The sequence below is a fragment of the Coffea arabica genome, chromosome 2e (assembly GCF_036785885.1).
Source record: "Coffea arabica cultivar ET-39 chromosome 2e, Coffea Arabica ET-39 HiFi, whole genome shotgun sequence".
NCBI classification, from domain to species: Eukaryota; Viridiplantae; Streptophyta; class Magnoliopsida; order Gentianales; family Rubiaceae; genus Coffea; species Coffea arabica.
In genome coordinates this window covers 33,851,967-33,867,166 of record NC_092313.1, presented here as the reverse complement: position 1 = coordinate 33,867,166, position 15,200 = coordinate 33,851,967, and the positions used below count along the sequence as shown (strand labels likewise).

General features: G+C 33.8%; 1 protein-coding gene and 1 long non-coding RNA gene across 3 annotated transcripts; one reads left to right on the top strand and one right to left on the bottom strand.

The window, feature by feature from the left end:
- Positions 1–1,517: 1,517 nt before the first annotated feature.
- Positions 1,518–7,907, bottom strand: LOC113732460 (ubiquitin carboxyl-terminal hydrolase 24-like). 2 transcript variants are annotated; one of them, XM_072080435.1, is made up of 7 exons: positions 7,568–7,907; positions 5,457–6,128; positions 5,158–5,345; positions 4,235–4,479; positions 3,539–3,681; positions 2,624–2,800; positions 1,518–2,238 (listed from the first exon to the last, which is right to left on the bottom strand). In XM_072080435.1, the coding sequence occupies exons 1-7, from the start codon at positions 7,586–7,588 to the stop codon at positions 2,044–2,046; spliced, it is 1,641 nt and encodes a 546-aa protein (XP_071936536.1). In that variant the 5' UTR covers positions 7,589–7,907; the 3' UTR covers positions 1,518–2,043. The 2 variants fall into 2 exon arrangements, with proteins under 2 accessions (XP_071936536.1, XP_071936537.1); XM_072080436.1 differs by lacking the exon at positions 1,518–2,238 and adding an exon at positions 2,436–2,543.
- Positions 7,908–10,951: 3,044 nt separating this feature from the next.
- LOC140037268 (uncharacterized) lies at positions 10,952–12,811 on the top strand. Its single transcript, XR_011841188.1, has 2 exons — positions 10,952–11,097; positions 12,331–12,811. It is a non-coding gene; the product is annotated as an uncharacterized lncRNA (long non-coding RNA).
- The last annotated feature ends 2,389 nt before the right edge of the window (positions 12,812–15,200 follow it).

Below are 15,200 nucleotides of genomic sequence, written 5' to 3'. Positions count from 1 at the left end.
TGATGAAATTTGTTGAAAAGGAAAGTCGATTCGAATCCCTCTGAGAATCCTTATAGGGATTGCTGGAGGAATTCAATGGAGAAAATTTTGGTGAAACAATGGAGTAATCCCTCCAAGAATCCAACCAAAAATCCGGATGAATTGCAGGAGGGATTTTGGTCAAACATTGTGGCTACAATTTGCGTAACTTGATTTCAACTCTATTATTTCACATCTTTGAGGAACATTTTATGAAAGATTTGTAGCTATAAAGTGGAGATTCTAACAACAATTCTTTACCTTATTTTTCAATAATGATGTGCTTTAGCTTTGAAGGCACAAAAATTGACATTTGAAGCCAATGTTTGCACTTGAAAGAAGATACAAAAAGGCTTGAATATTTCTCCATAAATAGAAGCTTGTGTCTTCTTATTTAGAGGAGAGTTTGAAGAGTGCAAGAGCACACTACAAAAATGTAACTCTTATAGATATATATATATATGTATATAATTTTAGGATATCATAGTATCGTTTAGGCAGTAGAGTGTGTCATCAACTCTTGTATATTGGCTAGACTAGAATGAAAATAGAGATGAAGAAGGAAGGGATCAAACTTATGTGACAAGGGTTCTCTCTTCTCCAACTCATTATCTTTTGTATTGGATTCTTAAGTTTAGTTAAAATACAAGTTTTGGATTTATGTTTATTATGTATTTTTAAAGTTTATGCCTTGGATTTTGGTTGAACTTCCTATGATTGTATTGTTTTGATTCCTTGGCTATTTGATGCTATTATTTTGAGTAAGTTATTTAGCATTTTTGCTTATCTAATCATGATTAAGTGCCCATCAATTGTGATAACCTTAAGGTGTTAGATTTGCAATGAGAATTGAAATTTAACACTAGTTCAACGAAGTGCTAAATTTAGAAGTGAACTCATGAGAGTAAATGTGCACTTTTATGGTTTTAGTGATTTGTTTCGTGTAATTTCATAGAAGTAATAAATTTGTAACTAATTTAATAACCATAAGAGTAGATATAGATTGATAATAAACAGTGATGATTCACCACTAGGGCTCTCAAAAACATAATGAAATTTCAACATAATTAACTAAGATAGCAGTGCTAATGATTTAAAAATTTGCATTTACATGAGTAATTAGGAATATCGTAATCTAAGAAGCTTTTATTTACTATTTTCTTGTACATTTTAGTATACTTTTATTTTCTTCAATTTGTTGATTGTTTAAATAATAGAGAAATTTTAATAGTACCGGTGATTGTCTATTCTTCTATGTGAATTCAACCCTTAATTCTTTTCTGTGAATTTGACTCTTAATATCCTATATTCAATTACGACCTATATACTTGCAAAAAATAACCCATAGAATATTTAGAAATTTAGAAATATAAAATTTAATTGTGGATTGAGCTCAATTTTATGTGCATGCCCTGCACTCAACACTATACAGGTCAACTAAGCTATTTGTTTTTTTTTTCTAAAAATTGTTATTTTGTAATTAACTTACACTTTACTGATGACAATACTAATTAACATATACATTACTCATGATAAACTAAAACTAATAGCAACCATAGGTAATTGTTCAATACAAATTAGGCTACGAATGGATGATTACAGAAACATGAATCATGAAATCCGCAAACCCATTTCCAATATTAGGGAAAAAAGGCATAGAAGAATAGGCAACATAAGTGCTAATTCTGCATACTGCTGATCCCTTAAAACGAGCCTCTGATGTCCAGAACATTGGTTACTAGTACTTGCAGCTTTACCAACCCTCTTTCAACACATTAAAGCCTTTAATCCTTTTTATTTTGTCGTCGCTCTCTCTGCCCCTCACAATGAAGTTATGATAAAAATGAATGGACCAATATAATCCGGTTAAGCTCTAAAAAAATACAGGAATTACAAAATTTCTTGTTATCCTCAACCGTCATCTGGGTGTTCAAGATTTGCTTCCACAGTTGCTTCAGCAGTTCTGCAAGTACCAAGAGGTTCATCTTCCCCAGAGAAAAGGCCTTTTAACTGACAGATTATTTCTCACCGTGGCACTTGTTTATAAAAGAGAATATAGGCCTGATCATGGAGTACCTTGCCAGTATCAATGGCAGTGACAGATTCATCATCAAACCGCAACCACTGACCATTGGGATACCATGCATCAGCGGTATAATGCCCCTTTGATGCTTCTCTTCCATGGTGGGTTATTGTTGAAACAAGTTGGTATCTTCGTCCCTGCACAATTGCAAGACAAAAGAATTGAACTAAATCTCATTTACAATTTTCAAAAAATTGCCAAAGTGGCTGAAAGTACTGCTAGGTGCTAGCTACACATTGCCACAAATTCTCCATGTTTCTAAAACCTTTCCCAATTACACAAAACTCAAAAGCAACCACCTAGGTTCTCAGTACACTTCTGCTTTCCCAATTTGTCATTGCTGACTGACATCATGGGAAAAAAGAACCTGTTTGTTGTTGTTCTGAGAATTAGGAATAGAGATTCCATCCTACAGGAAGCATCTGATTCAACAATAAACACTCTGAAACATGAAAGTATTTATTTTATTATGCAAAAACTTGTAGTTACATAAGAAAATATTATGCACTGGAAGATCCCTACCTCAGTAGTTGGAGAAACGAGCAAATCACGACTAAGGACCAGTTCCAAAGGGAATCGCACTGGTTTACGTAGTTTGGTACTTCCACGGGTTCCATATCCAAACCGCTTCAGATGTAAAATCATTATCTTGGGAAGTGTCAGTATGCTAACAGATTTCCTTGCAGTAGCAAATCCAGCCTGACAGATCATGAACATTTAAATCAAAACTAAAGCCCATTATGCTATTCCAAGATTCTTCAATTATACTCGCAATTCCAATATAAAAGCACACACAAGAGACAATACATAAATCTTCCATGGTTACCAGAAAGCACACATTGAGACATATTTTGCTCCCCTTCCTCCCACAAACCCCAGCTAAAGGAATTGGTCCTAATTCACTCATCCATTTTCATTATCTATAGAGAAAGTTTTTACTTCGATCCAACTATGATTATGTAAGCCACCAAGTATCTAACTACCAAAAGAATAAATAAACAAGGGCAAAAAATTAAAAACAGAAATAAAAACGTGTCCAAACCATCCATTCAACACTTGCATGTCTGTTTCAAGCAGAAAGAAGTCCAGCAACTGAAAAACAGTATTTTAAGAAGAAAAAACCACACTGCATAATGTCAGGTCTAATAAGCAAAGCAATTATCATGCAATCAAATGTTTTCATGGTGGACAATAAAGAGGCCTAAAGGTCTAAAATTACCATATTTCATCTAATCTGAACAACACAAAAGGGCAATCATAAATAAGAAGCAGACTGGAGCCTGACAATTATTGAGAACTATAAACTCCCACCTATCTACTCAAGCTCTCTGAAAAGCAAAAGACAACCTTCGATCCAACCTCCTTTTCCAAGTTTTTCATGCTTACTGATCTTCAAATACACTAAAAATACAACATTATGTAATAAAGACAGATTACCTTTCCACTTGCTGATGTTCGATACTCCTCGAGTGTCTCAGTTGCAGAAAATAAATGAAGAGCATCTTCAATCGTGACAACTTCATGAGAGATATCAAGATGGAGCAGAAGAAAAGGCTGAACAGTAGCAGAAGCTTTATTTCCTATTTCACATAAGAATAGGATAAAAAAAATCATAAACCTTTAAAAATAAAATAATTCAGGTATTATGCTACATAGAGAACTTATTCACATTGCAAAGATAGAAACGTAAAGGACATATGTAAAGAAAGATCCAAAACTAACTGATCACACAATCAAGAAAAGGTGTCAACTGCACACAAGGCATAAAAGCAGGAAACAGAAAATATCAATGCTAAGCAACCACAGTATTGAATCACTATCATATTTGAACCAACTCCACTCTCCCACCCTTTTTTCAGAAATGAATTGCACCAAAAATATGTAAAGTAGTAAAACCAAAATATACAGGCCAAAGAGGTACCAGATCTAGGTGAACAATTAATGAACCAATCATCAATGCGTTTATGTTTGTCATATCATGTACCACCAAGGACTTGTTTCATGTTGAATAGATACATAAAAGGTAGAATAACTTAAACAAAATTTTGTATCATAATATATTTCCACTTAACTGCACCACATTAAGCCACCATATTTTCAACTGCAACAAAGAACCATCCAAAATACAATTACCTCTTGCCCTCACAACACTTTGCAATTGTCCCCCGAATATTGAACTTAGCTTTGAAGGAACAAAGTTCTGTGTTCTTGTGACAGCAGACTTATTCTTTCGGCCCACAGTCTCCCACTCCTCGTCTTCAGCTGAAGAAACAACATATGATTTTCCTCCATTCAAGCTTGACTGACCTTCAAGCTTGAGTAATTCTTCATGCAGTTGGTGCATGACAAAACTAAGGAACTCCTGAGCATCTTCTTGCCTGTAAAGGATAATAGTGGCTTCCTAAATGATGTAGTCAATCATAATACAATTTACTAAATATACAAAAGAGCAAACTTTTCAGGACATCTGCCCTCAAAGTACAACATACACACAGGTGTAGCTTTCAGATACGCATGTATAATGATGTTGAACGAGATGAGGGGGGAATAAAGGAACTATAAAATGGACTTATGCGGTAACTTTTTCTCTAGCAGAACCTAATTTTTCACATGCTACAACACCAAAAGCGAATAATAAAATCTAATGCCTTAACAACACATTCTGCACAATGAACTCAATTACACCATCAACAATGTCATTTCCATCTAACTCCTGTACTAATCATCAACTTCAAGATAGTAGTCTTCAGCTTGTCTGTTAACCTCAAGCTACTCAAGAACTACAGAAGTTTACCTATATTAACATTTATGCATTGAGAATTTCTAGTACATGATTTACTCAAGTAGTTAATGCAATCCCTTCAACAAAAAGACAAAAATTTTCACTCAATCATCAAAGCTATAGAAAAAAAGGCCTCTAAAGCAACGCTTAATTTATCAGCCTTAACAGACTAACCTAAAAAAATGATCATCTAAACCAGAGAGGGAAAAAGATCATTATGACAGCAAGTATCAGGATAAGTTGGAAGGAGATACACGGTGCAATGCAGACATACCTTGGCCTAACAACTGTGCTAGTGGGCACATCAGGAGTGAAATTTTTCAGAACCACTTCAAACATGGCAGGACGAAAAGCCCGACCAGTTTCAATAACAGAAACATCTTTTCTCTTTGCATTCACACCACTTGGCAAGCTAAACTCATTAATGAACAAACCAAATGATGCCAGTGTTGGAAAGCCAACCTAAACATTGGAAAAAAAATTAAGAATAATGGTCTACACATAACAGATTAAAAGATAATATAACAGTAGAGGCTACAGAGAAAGATCGAATTAAGGGCTTGACGTGAACACCTTAGTAACATCACATATTCTTAACTCCTGAAAAAGCTGAACAAATGGGGAACATGACAAGAGAGCCTGTAATGTTGCGTTAAGGAAGCACAGGTTCCCTGAGTTGATCAGACCTCGAGGCAGAAGGTCAGCAGAAGCAACAAAAGGACCATCAGGTAACCTCTGATGGGCTTCTCTGAATTGCTTCATATCCAAGGAATCGCTAATTGTTCCATTTGAAAATGCTCCCTTTGAATCCACGCCATCAAGAACTTGTGCTTTCAAGGTAGGGGATTTATTAAAAGCTTCATCTTCATTTCCAGATACACATGATACAGACAAGTCCAAAACATCAATTTTATTGGACTCATTATTCCCATTGCTATAGAAGTGAATAGATTGGTCAACACTTCCATTTTCTTTCAGATCACCTCCCATGGGCTTATGAACTGAATTTACACCATGCCCTTCATTGCCCCTTTGCAAGTCAGACAAAATTGAATCTACAGGTGCTTTCACTGAACCAAATTGTATTCCAGGGTCATTGCCAAAACTACCAAAAGATAACTCCTGAACAGGGCTAGCAGAATCAACTTGCAACTCTTTCTTTTTACTAATCCTGGTACTGTTGCTAAATGATTGGTTGAGCATAGTTTGTGTTTCATCCTGCGTAAATGAACCAAAAAGCAACACCTGCAATACGAAAAGAAAAGCAACATTGAGCAAACCATAGGTAAGAAAAGCAAAAGCATCAAAGTACTCACCATATGAGGATATCAATAGAAAAACCAACTTCCCCCCTCTCCTCTCCCCAAACACCACCAAGGGAGAAGAAAAATCATTAAAAAAATATTTTTCTATTGCATTGGATTCTTATTTGTTTGAAAGAAACTAGGGTTTGTTTGGATAGTGTATTATTTGAAATATTATTTGGAATAATTACTGTAGCACTTTTTGTGATATGATGTATGTGAGATAAAAAGGTGATTGGGAATATAAAAAGGTAGGTTAAAAAATGTGTTTGTGATGCAAGCGAAATATTATTTGGAATAATTTTGGTATCCAAACACTCCCAGTACTGTTATTTCAAAAAAATATTACTTTAAGCAATCCCCCAATTGGAAGAGACTATGGTCTCCAATGACTAAAAAATTCTCCAGTTAACTGCTAAGTTGCAACCACAAAACTAAACAGAAGGCGAAAACCATCTAGTTTTTTCAAAAAACAGCTTCACAAAAGTAAGTTCAAAATGCAAGACAGGCAAGTCCACCTAAAGACTTCCTTGAACTGGTAACATTGATCAATGGGTGGCAATAAATCAGTCAATGACTCATAGCGAGTCAGCAAAATCACAAACTCACCAAAAAATTAACAGTAATCACTGGATGGCCACTCATTAATCAATGACTTGTAACGAGGCAGCAACATCATAAAGTCACCCAGAAAAGCATTGCAACATTAGCACCCAGTAATTTGAGAACGAATACTGACAGCAACTAATTAGAGATGCACCAACTAAATATTTACACATCCTCCAACATGCCTTTCTTTTGGACTAATTTCACATTGACCAATCAAAATAAACAATTTTCAACTGGAAAGCAATTGATACATACTTAACACCCAAAAAAAAAATACTACTAAAAAAAAATACTTACTAATTGCAATACTTATCTTATTCTCTGGAATAGCAACCCAACATTACAGAAACAATCCCGTACTACTAAAAACAAGTAAAATGGGGTGAAAGAACAACTTCTTATAATCATACGCATAGCACAATTAAAAACAATGCTCCATAATCACATTCAAAGTTTAAATTTTTTGTTGATTCTTCAGTCAAAGGACTAAATTTTTTGCAAATTCAACTTATATTCACCAAATATTTCAAGCAAGTATACTAAATTCCAGAAATAAGACTCATACACAACTTCAAACACACAAAAATCTGAGCTTCTTCTCAGTACTTTCACAAATATAGCAGAAACAAAGAACTGAAAAACCTAATAATTCTCACTAACGTACAAAACCATCACAAAGGTAAAGGGTAAATCTTTCCAATACGATAAATAATATAATATAAAAATCAAACAACTTTAAAAATGGCAAAAATTACAAAAGACGACACAAACCTTGGACTTGGAGTCACTCATCTTGTGCAGAAAACAGAGGTATTCAACTAGGAAGAGGGTTCTTGGTATGAGAATTAGAACAAAACAAGTGTATAGAGAATTTATGGAAAGCTAAAATCTGGTGATTAGGCCCAGTTTTTTTGGAGAAGAGGGGACATAGGATTGAAGACATGAAATAACAGGGGTTGGAAAGAGAGAAACAGAGCATTTAGGAAGAACCCTTTTGGCCCTTTGAAGCTTAATTGAAGATCCGATTGGGATTCTCATCAACAAGCATCGACTATCAATCGTAATCTGCAAAGGAAAACGTCTTTTTTAGAGAGGAATGTTCAAGTGGGGCGGGGGATTTTGCTCTTTTGGGGTCTAATCTAGGTTTTAGGGAAGTAAGAATTTCCTGTAGTTCTGGAGAATTTCTAAATACCCCCTTGGACTATCTTTGGGTTGCAAAGTGCTAAAAATTATCCGCTCCGTTTGGATTCTCCTATTTTTTAAAAACAAGTATTTTAAATATAATATTACAGTAATATATAAATAAAAATAACTTAAAAAATATCTCATTCATATAATATATCAAAAATAACTCACAAATACACACAAAAAAAATTTTAAAAATAAATTTTACAACAATTTTCACCTATCACGACCACCCACCACCCACCACCACTGCCACTATCCTTACCCATTACTGCTGCCACCCTTCCCTCACCACCATCCACCACCGTCACCACCCCCTGTCTTCTTCTTTCTCCTTCCCCTCCTACCCTTCCTCTTATCGCCTCCCTTCCCCGCGACCCTCCGGCCCTTCCCTCCCCCTCTCGTAGGCAGATCGCGACTAGAAGATTTGGTACTTTTTGGTTGCAATTCAGCCGCAACCAAATCGAGGGGGAGAAGGGAAGACTGGGGGTGGAGGAGAAGGGAAAGGGAGGAGAAAGAGGGAGTGGGGTTATGGGTGGTAGTATTAATTTTTAAAAAGTATTTTAATTTTAAAAGATACTCCAAAGTATATTCCAATAATCCTTCCAAAAATATCTATAGTAAAAGTTTTTTATATATATTACTACAGTAAAATATTTTCAAAACACTTCTAAAAGTAATTAATCCAAACAGACAATTTTAGCACCATACATCCTCAAACTACACAACTTTTTTTTTGTAATGTATTCCTATCAATCCGCAGGTAGGGAATTTAATGAGTCAAAAGTCGTTCATATTACTTAATCTAGTTAAATGGTCAAAATGTCCTCCTTTACTTCAACAACTAAGTTGTACATGCATGTATTTGGGCATTTTGTTCTTATTACACTTGTTGAGAGAGCATAGACGGAATTAAAAACAAATTTTGGGGTGACGAACTCTAATTTAATTAAAATTTATGTATATAACTTGAAATATTTTTAATTTTTTTTTTGGTGAAGGCAAAAGTTTAAATTTATACAAAAGTTATTTTTTTTTAAATTTCAACGTTTTAAGAGCAAAAAAAATTAATTTTTCAACCAGCCCCCCTCCACCCCAAAACCAAAACAAAATTCCACCTATGAGAGAGAGAGAGAGAGAGAGAGAGAGAGAGAAATTTTGAGATTGTGTGAAGAAAAGAAAGCAACTGTTGATATTCATACAAAGAAGGGCAATTTGGCCACTTATTAATGACTTTTTACTCATTAAATTTTGTGATAATTGGGAACACGTTAATTTGGAGTAATGGGATTTTTCTTTTAGTAAAAAAAATACAAAATTTCTTCTTTTTTAGAACCAAACATAAATGTTGATCAGGATTTGAAAGTAAACTAAACATCGAGTGAGATTTTGAAATATTTGTTGAAAAAAATTAGAGTGCAATAAGTAAAGCATAGTTGTTTCCCAACTTGCATTTATTAAGTTCTCCGACTATGTATTATGTTGCCATCATATTATATGACCTATGAGCAAAGTTAACCCAATCAGAATTAGTGAAACTTTGGCTCAGTGGTCACCAAAAAGAGACTAAGTCCCTCTTTGGGTTGTAGATCCCGGGTTTGAACCCCACCTGCAATGAAAAAAATGCAAAGGAGGTGTCGGAACACCTCTTTGATCTAGTCAAGTTCTTATACTTGCCCCTTATACACAGTCTCTTTGGCCCCTTAGGCTCTCAATGAAAATTAACAATTTAACTCCATCACCTAGCTCCCTTTATACACAGGCTCTTAGGCTCTTAGTGAAACTTAACAATTTAACAATTTGATTTAATCTTCAGTTTGATAATTTGTGATAGGTAGAAAGAAAAATTTCTCCACTCCATCACCTAGCTTATAAAAAACTTAACTTAAAATCACTTCATTTCATTATTAGTGAAATATTGATTCTTCTAAGCAGGGCAAAGCTAGAAAGGAAATTCAGCGGGGATAAAGTTAACATATGAAATTTTAATAATTATAATATGAAAAAAAAGTTTAATTAACAGTATACGCCAAAAGTTATATGCACAATTTAGCAACAAAACAAAACCTCTCAAATCTCACTTTCCAAATAAATATTCTTCCACTTCTCCTCTCAAAACCCTAATAAATTTTCTCTAGATTTTGTTAAGATAAAATAAAAAATGAGCAATGTCTGTGTGTTCCAAAGTGTAGTGAAAAAAGTTTTAAAAAAAACTTTTCAAATAGATTTGTGTATTGGTAGCACATTAAAATAGACGAAGAAGAAAAATAAATGCAAATTGAGTCTTTTTCTTTGTTTAAACAAGGTAGTGTCATTTATTTTAAGTGTTTTAAATTATTTGGATATAGAGACATATAAACAAAGTGTACACTAATACTTTAGATTTTGTTGATGGGCAGTGAGAGTAATTTTATTTAAGTGTGAATGTAAACCTACAATTTTGTATGCATCTATGGAGATTTTGGTGGGAAGAATTCTCTAATGCTTAAATTTTGTTTATGGATAGTGGGAGCAATTTCATTTAAGTATAGGAGCAAAATTACAATTTTATATATAGATATGGAGATTTTGGTAAGGTCGGTAGAGGCAATTGTCCCCAAAGCCGCCACTTTGTCTCCATCCCTACAATTCTAACTTCTAAGTGCCTTTTCAAACAGATTGTTGTCAATAACACCACTGCCTTCACCAACATGCATAAATCAATAAGCTTAATCTCTACTTTAAGACACCTTTATTGATTATGAAGTAAGGTGCTTTCCATACATCATGATAACTGAATAGAATAAAAATGGTATAGTGTTTGATATTTGTGATTAGAGGTAGCAATCTGGAATGATATCCACTTATCCATCCATATAATGCATAATTAAATGATTTTTGATTATCCATTTATAGCAGTTGTTTTAATTGGTTGACCAAAGTAAAACCATTAAATGGACTTACATGGATTATACATAAAAACCATATACATTCATTTACTTAAAAACCAAATAAAAATCAAATAAAAGAAATGACTAAAAGCGGCAACATTAGATGGACACAGATCAAAATTTCAACATTCTCTTATCTGTGGTGTCGTGCCCTAATAACAAAGCAGCCCCAAATTCATCATCATCGTAGGTCCTTCTTTGCCTCTTCTTTTCTATTGGTTTTGCACAACAAATATGTAATTCTTTCTGCTAATTGCTCTTTCATTTCCTTTTAGTGCTTAATAATTTTTGGTAATGCCTATAATCTATTTTCCCTCTTCCCATTACACCTTGCCTCAAATTCGATTCTTCTTCACAAGCCCACCAGTCAGAATCTTCTTGTTGCGAAATGTTTTCCCATAATTTGTGGTTGGCCTTCTAAATCAGCTAATCTTTGGTAACACCTGTAATTTGTTTGATGAAATTCCTCTGACAGAATTGCTGGTTGTTACTTTTTCAAACATTTATGCTACTTGTGAACTCATGAGTCTCCTTTATGGCTAATGGGCACCATAGAGATATCTTTATTTGTAGTATTTATCCAATGAAAACTACAGTTGAAGATAAACTCAAATTTCAAGATTATCTTTTGATGATTTAATGTTAGGCCATGTTAAATGGGACAACCTCGAGTTAAGTTTTGTAGTGTTTATTACTGAAGCGATGTTAGATTGTGGTTGACAAGATGAGAGAAGTGTTTTCTCTCTTTTTCCATAAGTTAAAATGTTGGTCAAGCTTTAAATTTGATTATCAAGTTTTGCAGATACTATTAAGTCTTGTGCTGCAATATTAGATGTAAACTTGGGGAAGGGTCTTCATTTCCATGTTATTAAACAAGGCCATGTTTCTTGCCAGATTGCTTCAAATGCTCTGCTTAACGTGTATGCTAAATGTAAAGCTCAAGATGATTGCGAGAAACTCTTTTGGGAAATAAATATCATTTCTTCTTGATGACTTGCTGAGTTAATTAAGCAGCCAAATTGAGATGCAATGCATCCATTGGTTTCTACCACTTACATGTGAACTTTTGATGTCTTTCATAGAAAAGGCACCATATACAAATGCACAAGATGGAGATTAGCTGCCAAGCTTTTGGACTATTTCAAGTTATTGCCAAATTTTATCTTCTCTCCCTCTTTCTTTCACAATTACTTCTATTGAACATCCAAGTTACACATGTTTCTTATTTACTTCTGATAGAGAGTTATGTTCAAACAAAAGTACTTTCACTAAGGATATTTCTATTTTATTTTATTTTATTTTTCATGCCATCTTGTCATTGATCAATTAGTTTTTGTTTCTTATTTAGTTTTGGGCGAATTGGGAGGTCTAATAAGATCTGGATTTTTTTTTTCTATTCTCTGGTGCAATCAATATTAGGTACTTGTTCAAATGGAAGGAGAAGAAGAGCACAATATTGAGCGAGTTTTATCAACAAACTCTATACCTAAAAGTGGAGAAGCTATAGAAGAAAGTTCAACCAAGCATATTAGGAGGCAAACATCAATTGCTTGGAATGGTTTTGATACTGTATCAATGACTACTGATGTGCACAAACATATTTATTAAAAGGTAATTCTGGAACATCTAATATGCTCAAGAATTTTGATTCTTGCAAGTGGAGAGAGTTAAAGAATACAAATTTTGGGGCTCCTTTGGATCAACATATGTATCGTGAATAGACTGTAGTTACTATTATAAAATACAATTACCCTTTTGAATTTGTGGAACATGAGGGCATCCAAGATTTGTACAACTTCTTAAATGGAGAGGCAAAATCTGTATCAAGAAATACAATCAAAGCAGATATGGTGAGAGTGTACTCGAGAGAAAAAGAAAATCTTAAACATGCCTTAAAGAATGTGAATAGTAGAATACATTTAACATTTGATCTATGGAGTTCATCCACTATAGATGGTTACCTGGCGCTTACAGCTCATTATATTGATAAAGATTGGGTGCTCCAAAATAGATATTGAATTTTCGTCATATTCCTCCACCACATTATGGTGTCTCTTTGGTGACAAGGGTAACGGATTTACTCAAAGAATGGAGAATTGAAAAGAAAATTTTCTCATTGACTATGGATAATACAGCTTACAGTGATGTTTTGGTGAATGTTTTGAAGTGTTATTTGAAGATTGCTGGTCCATTCGTGTGTGATAGAGAGTTCTTTCATGTGCGTTGTGGAGCACACATTCTAAACTTGATAGTAAAAGTATGGCTAGAAATAGTTGAGGAACCTCTTTAAAAAATTCAGGAATTTGTCAAGTATGTACAATCAAATGAAACAAGAAAAGTCAAATTTGTTGAATTGCTAGAGTCTCTATGAATTGTAAAAAGAAAGTTCAACAGGATATTTCAATAAGAAGGAATTCAACATATTTTATGTGTGAATTTGCTTTGGAGCATCGAGAAACATTTCAAGAGTTGCAGTTAGTTGATCCAAATTATAAATGGTTTCAAACAGATGAAGAGTGGATAAAGGTCCATTGCATATGTCTGTTTTTTGAAACTGTTTTATGATATCACTACATTATTTTCTGGATCTCGTTATCCTGCTATTAATATATATTTTCATGGGGTTTAGAAATCATCAGTTAATTTGTGAAGAAATGCATAGTTTAGATGGTGGTTTTGTTCAAATGGCTATGACGATGCATGATAAATTTAACAAATATTGGAAGTGTTACAGTTTTGTCTTAAGTTTTGTTGTGATATTGGATCCACATTTTATGTTGTAACGTATATAATTTTGTTTGACAAACATATACTCGAGAATTTTTCTACATATATGAGGGAGATTCGTGAGAAACTGCATATGATGTTTGATAATTATATGCAATTATATCCCTCAATTATGGCAGATTCACAAGTAGCATATTCTAGTGAGAGAGTTTCTTCTAATCTTACTGATGAGATAGATGAATTTACCATGTATGAGAAATAACACTATAACTTGAATAGGAATACATCACAGATGGATTTGTATTTAAATGAGAATAGGCTTCTATCAAAGAAGATTTGGATGTACTTCAGTTTTGGAAAGAAAATAAAAACCAATATCCAGTGATTCATTAATGGCACGAGACATTTTGAGTATCCCTATTACTACAGTGGCTTTAGAGTCTGCTTTCAGGGTTGGTAGTGAAATTATCAACAAATATCATAGTACGATCTTGCCAGAGAATGTAAAGGCTTGAATATTCACTAAAGATTGGTTATATGGTGGAAAATGTAAGTATTTTTATATTGTTTATTTTGTTAAAAATTACTTTTATTGGACATAATATTTAGGGTAGTTAAATTACTATTTTTCTTTATTTAGAAATGATGTATTTGCTATTTTGTGATATTAATATGGTTTCACAATAAAATGCCAAGAAAAAAGCTGCATTAATTATAGATTTTGCTCAATTAGTTACAAAACTTCTTGACTCCAATAGAGAGGTTTACGAAGAGGAAGTTTAGTCATGTGACTTGTTGGATTGCTTAAAGGTAATATAGTTATTGACTGTTACTTATAAATTGCAAATAAAATTCTAGTTGATGATTGAATTGCTTAGAGGTGGAACAGTTATTGATTTATGAATCTATTAAATATTTTGTTAGAGGAGATTAAGTTTTGCTATGATGTTGCTGGAAATAGCATAATCAATGATTATGCAACAATTTATTGATGTTTGCTTCTGTAAAGAAAGAGATACTGTGACGACCCCATCTCCCCCTAGGGCGTACCTCAGGGTTTGGGGGACCGCCTGTCCAACTCTCGCCAGGACTCGTCCACTCTTAACAAATAAAATAAGGTATAACCTCAAGAGTAAGTGAAATAACAGTTCCCAAACTTGGAACGTGTACTTACATTCATATCTATCTCAAACATTCATACAATCCCAAATATAACAAAAGTTGTGAATTCCAGATACATTCAACCCTAATCGAGCACTAGCGCAAGTACAATAGCAAAAATTAGACTATGCTAGCATGTACCAGTTTCACGCCCTCGCTTGTATCCCCTGTAAGGAAAACAAAAGCTAAAGGAATGAGTTAAAAGCCCAGTGAGGTTCCCAAACAAGTAATCAAGCAATTGAAACAAGAACATTAGTCATTTAATAACAATCAATCGAGAAAACATTCACAATCTAAAGCAACAAAAACACACTCATTAAAAGGATACATGCTCACGTGGAGCCATTCGTTTATTCATTCGCCAACTATTTTCCTTATCCCTCCAATATTAGAAAACATTT